The sequence below is a fragment of the Coptis chinensis genome, chromosome 1 (assembly GCF_015680905.1).
Source record: "Coptis chinensis isolate HL-2020 chromosome 1, ASM1568090v1, whole genome shotgun sequence".
Classification (NCBI taxonomy): Eukaryota; Viridiplantae; Streptophyta; class Magnoliopsida; order Ranunculales; family Ranunculaceae; genus Coptis; species Coptis chinensis.
In genome coordinates, this window is record NC_141456.1 from 74,648,478 (window position 1) to 74,655,050 (window position 6,573).

At 36.0% G+C, this 6,573-nt stretch overlaps 1 protein-coding gene across 1 annotated transcript; it reads right to left on the minus strand.

The window, feature by feature from the left end:
• Positions 1 to 570: 570 nt before the first annotated feature.
• On the minus strand, positions 571 to 5,170 carry LOC147525189 (uncharacterized). Its single transcript, XM_086578527.1, has 4 exons — positions 4,955 to 5,170; positions 2,033 to 2,365; positions 1,792 to 1,870; positions 571 to 1,043 (listed from the first exon to the last, which is right to left on the minus strand). Exons 1-4 carry the CDS (start codon positions 5,168 to 5,170, stop codon positions 571 to 573), a joined length of 1,101 nt encoding a protein of 366 aa, XP_086434653.1.
• Positions 5,171 to 6,573: the final 1,403 nt, after the last annotated feature.

The following is a 6,573-nucleotide window of genomic DNA, read 5'->3' on the forward strand; positions in this document are numbered from 1 at the left end:
GGTTAGTAGCAACAGCGAAGAAGGGCCTAGATTTGGTCTCTTATCGACACTCACCTCCATCTCCATAACATGTTGGAATGTGAGGGGTTTCAACAAAGCTTTTAAGCAAGTTGAAGTTAAAGGCATGAACAAAAAGCATGTGACTAGTGTCATGGGGCTGGTTGCAAAAAGAGTTAAAGGATTTTTTTTCTTAACAAAGAGAAATCAGCACCTGTAGCGAGCAGAAAAGTTGAAAAGGAGTTGGAGCATATAAAACACCATAGTTCAGTATATATGGCATCGGGTATCCACAAACAAAGGTAGTTATGGATCTCGGTGATTATCCTTCTTGTTATTTCCTATATAATGTACTATCAAATCTGACAAAAGCACTTAACCTATAATGAAATAAGCACAGAGTAATTTACATAAAACAATTAGTAAGTTAAAAAGATAGTTAAAAAATACGTTAGCATCAATAATGGTAACTATTTTATTTTTCTATCCAACAACTAAAACTAATTTGGGTAAACATATTGTAGGTTTTGCATATTGATCAGACTGATCCAGCCTACCTGTCCAATTTTCCTTTTAGAACAGTTTCACACACTGCTGCTTCTGGCCATCTAACAGACGACCAATCTCGCCAAACCCAAGGTAGAGGAGCACAACTGGCACAAAATGTCCTTTGTTTATTTGGCAAATGGCGATTATCCGAAACATTTCTTCTGGACCTGTCCTCAACGGAAAGTATGTGACACCTAATTGTCGTGGCGCTATGGTGACAAAAACAGAATTAAAAGCACTTGCGACTAAGGAACTCATGTCCGGGAGATCAAGCCATTCTTTCTCATTCACTGTAGAAGACTTGGTACACTCTAAGTTTCTTTTATAGTTTTTAAACCCGTCATTACCGTACAACTCTGTATAGTAATCTGCATACTGCATCAACTCTTCTAGCATAAGACCCCTTACTATCCGCCATGTTAAATCATATGTATATCCTAGCAGTGTAGCTATGGATCTATACCCACAATGCCCATCCGGGGTTACCTCAACCAAATCTTTAATCATATGCAAGATCAAAGGATTAAAGTCACCTAAATATTTCCCGACTTATGCTCGATTTCTCCATCTTTTAGAATTATCTTTGACCTAGTTTTTTTTTTTTTCTGCTTCTCTTCATTTTCTCTTTAGCCTCGTTAATGAGTTCTTAAAAGCCAACGAGTCAAGGTCAGACGATCAACTCACTTCAGGATGAACATCTTCATTTATATTAGGTAGTCCGCACATGTTGGTTAAAGAATTGGGACATGCAGCTGCTTCACCAATGTTAGAATGAACATTTTGGTTGTTGTTTGTGCCTTGAGCAATATTTGTATCACCTTGTTATTCAAAAATGAAATGAGTATGAGACAAGTTAAAAAGTTATGCAGAAGTGAAATAAGACCAAGCCAACCAAAAAAAAGAACAAACCGAGATATACACTATTACTACAGAACTCTCAAACTAAACTACATAAAACAAGTCGGGGATTGCCATTTATAACTGAAACACACAGAGGAAATATGTCTCAAAAGTATCAATCTAGCACGTAAGGTAGTAAGGGGGTTGAATCAATGCATTAAGAATTAGTATCGAAACCCACATTTATACATAGAAGTTATTCTGATCATTCAAAACAAACTCTTATTGACTAAAACTCGAGAACCCATCAATCTATACCCACTGGCCATAACCAACAAATAATCTACTTACCTAAAAATAGTTTAATATGCAATCCTAACAAGTATATATACATATATGACAAACCTTTCTTGTTTTTGTTTCTCTTTTTTGAAGTCCCCTGTGTTTTGTTTGTGCGCTTCTTTTTAGTTTGCTCCTGTACAACCTGCTCAACATCTTACTAAAATTAATTCAACAAGCTCAACATAATTTAACAAACTCAAATCAAGAACCAAAAATGCTTCCACCTAAGTCCTATATATATATATATATATATATATATATATATATATATATTTTTTTTTTTTTTTTTTTTTTTTGGATTTACCTTCCTATCCCAATCGGCAAATTTTTCTTGAACTTTTGCTATCCACAAGTCAGTGATGCCCGGGTAGGCTAGATTGTGGTAACCTGATATAACTGGTGGCAAGGGAGCATCATCACTAAGTCTAAGTGGCTCATAATGTTTGCCGTTATTTATATGAGCAACTGAGATAATGAGAGTATGCTCCAAGTCTGGTGGAGTTCTCAAAAGAAGGTAAGTTAATGATTGCTTTGGTGCTAGGGTGACAAACACACAATTATAAGCACAAGTAGTTAACCAACCCATGTCAGGAAGTTCAAACCACTCAGTCGGGTTCATCGTCATCGACTTTGTACACTGTAAATTTTGAATTAAGTGTCCAAAAATAGTGAATCCAGTCCATTCAATATACTCTTCTGCATATTCCATTAACTTGACCAACAACCTCTTCCTCACGGTAAACCATCCAGTCTCGTCACCATAGTTCAATAATCTTGTTATGGACTTGTATCCACAATGTCCATCCCCAAGGACATCCTCACATGGAACAATAAAGTTGCTAAGAAATGGATTCAAATCTTCTAGCAAAGATGTTTGAGTTTAGGTGGTCTGCCTTTTTTTTTAGGTACTTTTTCAATTGTTTGCGTTTCTCCCTGGTTCTTACGTGGTTTGCCTCTCATCTTCGAAACTTATTCACTTGTTTTTTTCTCCTCTTGCGTCTGTGCATACTTAAAAGCAGATGGTTCTCTTCTTGTGTCATTCTGATTTTGAGTTGATACTTTCACATGTTTCTTTGAAATTGATGGTCTACCTTTGACATTGAGTTTTTCTTGAGGCTCTAGCATGTGTGTAGTCTTTGGATCAGCAAGCTCTAAACATTTCTTCATCAACATTAGTTTTTGGTGTTCTAGTCAGTATATAGTTGAACTTCTTCTTAATTCCTTCCACCTCAGGTGAAATGTCCAACGACCCTCTTGGAAGTTCCATTGGCTCAAAATCAAGTTGCCGGCAACGACGATCTATGGATCTCAAGGGTATGTAACCATCACCAAGTTTTACCATATGTACCAACTCATGAGCACATGGAAGACCACAAGTACGCCTCAAAACACACCCACATTCTTTTTCATAAATACCCACTTTGTTTTAGCGTACAAGTTCTTTTGACAACATATCAATCGCCTCCCTAGAGATAAATCCTCTAATCTCACTGTATGCCTTGTCTCGACTATAATGACACATAATGTTGTGATTAATATTAAATGAAGCTTGTATACAATTGAGCTGATTTTCAAGGAGGTTATCAATCACATCCCAATTTTGGTACAAATTGCCGCGCGAACTCCTCAAATTTCTCTTCAAAGATAAATGTTTGGATTCTACTCTATTGCGGATGTGAATACTGAAGTGCTGATAGGGTTATATACTAAAAGCATTACTTTTGTATTAACTCTAATTCTTCATTTTTGAATGAGAATCATATGGGCAAATGTTATGCATATTAGTTATATAAATGTGTCTAATATTTTATGTTGTAGATGATATGGTGTGAACACACAGAAGATCATATCATCAGTACCTTATAAAGTATAAATAATCGTTCACAACCTAGATAGATTTGGACAAACCATTAGTACGGTTGTAGTATAATCTGGTATTAGTCTATCTTGACTATAGGATTACACTAGTACACTTTGAGTGTATTGAATAGGACCAAGTGAGGTTGTTTCTCCTTATACTTACTATATAAGAGAACAAACGCCTCTATTATTATGGATGATTGTCCTCCTAATCCGGATATAATAACGGGCACTTACGTGCATTGTACATTACTTTAAATCATCAATAAGTGAGATTCATTGGTGAATCAACAAACTCGATGGATTGGGTAATGACATTGTATGTAAGGTGTGTTGTTGATTATAGAAGGAATTTGTGTCCTGCAAGAAGTCGGGTTGATGATGTCCCCTTGAGGAGCTCAAAAAGATTGTCATGTAAACCCTGCAGGTGGATTTATTCCGACATGACAATGAGGTTGAGTGGTACTACTCAAGGACATAAGAAGTTGATTAATGTAGTTGTCAGTAACTTGACTTAATCAACAGACATTCGATATCTTAAACACGGGGAGATCAACGAGCATATAATATGGAGCCCATAAACGCTGACACGTAATTTGGGATTAGGGTGGTAGTGTAACAATGGCCTTTAGTGGAATAAGCCATTTGTTTTCGGACTTAGGCCGTGTGTACGGGGCGAACATGGGAAGCCCAAGCCCGTCAGGAGGCCCAACCCTAATTTCTCCTCATGGTCCCTGTTGTAGCCTATAAATAGAATACTTTTTCTCTTTGGCCGAAATTCATTATTCACTGGTTCTGAAAAAGTGGCAAGAAAAGTAGATCTGAATTCGTTTTTGATCTTGAGAGAAATAAGGGGGTTAGTAGATCGTTGTCCACACAACGTCCAATATATTCTAAAGGAATACAACAAAAGATCAAGAGGTTGATTGTTGATTTCGGATTTGATAAAGCTTGGATTCTCATAGTTATCTAAATTGGACTCAAAGGTATGTTTTCTCAATCACAAATCGTGGACACCCATTAATTCCGATGCGCGTGCTGTTCGCGGTTTGTAGAAATAGTCATTCTGAAATAACGGTTCCTACAAGTGCATCACTAAATCAACCCAAGCAGCCACAAACTATTCTTTGTACTTGTTCAACAACTCTTTGACGAACTGTATCACACTTGTCATATGTGCATATTCATTTCTAAACACAACCAAATTTTCATTATAGACATCTTCAGTAGGTTAATTGAATAAATCACAAACCATTTCGTAGAACTTATGAAACTTATTGTTTTCTTCGAAAGATTTTTTACAGTTAGTAATCACATTAGTCTGAATATGCCAACGACAGAGGAGGTGTTTAGCAATGGGAAATACACGCGCCATAGCATTCATCAATGCCAAGTCTCTGTCAGTCACAGTGACTTTCACACTAGATGCCTTGCCTTCCAAAACACTGTTTAACATTTCCAAAGCCCAAACAAAGTTATCTTCCTTCTCTGAATCTAAATATGCAAAAGCAATTGCAAACGTCTTCATCGTAGACGTAAACCCAACAATTTCTAGCAATGGTAGATTGTGAAGATTAGTCATGTAGGTACAATCAATAATCAACACTTCCGAAAAACACTTGACCAACTTAATTGATCTCGAATAAGAAAAAAAAAAATCCTTGCATTCTCTTGTAATCAGGTTCTCTCTATGAGACTCATAGTAATCGCGATTGTCTAACATCTTCAATAATTGTTGCATCTGTGATCTCCCTTGCAATTTTGTAAGGCGATGTTTTGCTCGAAAATTGTAGATGGTACTTAGGGTTGACAAATTCTCTAGGTCTTCCCTTTTCAAAGCATTCAAAATTTCTCTTGGTTTAACTCCAGCCTTAGACATCTCGATCACAAATATTTCTTCATCTGGTGTTAGCCTTCCCACAAAAGAATGGCCTGTAAGATTTTCAGCAAGATGGTGATTATGAGTTCCGCAAACTATTACCACTTCCCATCTGCCTTGATTATGCTGATAACCCTTCAACTTAAATGAACACTTGCACTTTTTTGTTCTTATCTATTGAGGGAGTTTCATGGATAGCTTGTATCGATCTATCTTCTTCAATTTTGAGGTCTAAAAGCACTGCCTCTCTCACAAGTTAAAATCACCCTAGGTCTTCGGCCACTTTCAACGCTATCCGACTTTGCAATGATAACCACGAAACCAATTTCTCTCCTTACCTCTCTGCACCAATCAACAAGGTCGACCGCGTCTTTTCGTTTTTTAAATATCTGCAATCATTTTGTTATAGATTATATTACATCACTATTCATAAAAACAATATACTCAATTTATAAAAGTGTCTTCAAGTTCTTATTGTTGCAGTTGTAAATACGTTGGTCGTATCTGTACAAACAAAATTAGAATTTTCTGTCAGGCTTTCTTGCTCTTCATTTTCTCACTCATAATTTAGTTGAAGCAAAGACAATGCATTTGGAGATGCACTACTAATAAGATGAGGCTGTTCAAAGTAAAATTTTATCAAAAAAAAAATATGGTTTAGGTTTCTTATACTCAATATACACCCAAAAGAAATAGCACCTTACTTAATATTCCAAACAAACTCATATTTTTGTTTGGTGTTTGTACCTGTTCATTGTAGTAATCCAAAGTATAATAGTCTTCTAAGTTCTCCCATTCGTCAAAATTTGATTTTGAATTTTTTTCTTCATCCTTATTTGGTTGGTATTCATCCTCATTACTTTGATATGGTTGATTCAAGTCAAAATTGGGTGTTTGCATATTTATTGGTGAGATAAAAAAAGAGGTTATTGGAGAAGAAGAAGAAAATCGCGGTCTTTTTCTTCTACAAGTGAATCACGTAAAGGGTTTAGTATGGGTCCCACCAGTTAATATTCAATAAATGACTTGTTTTAGTCAATAAATGTTTTGGATACGTTTAATAAAAAGAAGGGTAATTTAGGAAGCTAAATGTGTCTAAAATCATT

Excerpts from the sequence above, each read along its gene's own strand:
- LOC147525189 (XM_086578527.1), bottom strand. The coding sequence starts at position 5,170 with ATGACTAATCTTCACAATCTACCATTGCTAGAAATTGTTGGGTTTACG. Across the intron at positions 1,871-2,032 it reads TTGCCGATTGGGATAGGAAG|GTTGTACAGGAGCAAACTAA; the intron begins GTAAATCCAAAA and ends GATGTTGAGCAG. Across the intron at positions 1,044-1,791 it reads GAGAAACAAAAACAAGAAAG|ATTTGGTTGAGGTAACCCCG; the intron begins GTTTGTCATATA and ends ATATGATTAAAG.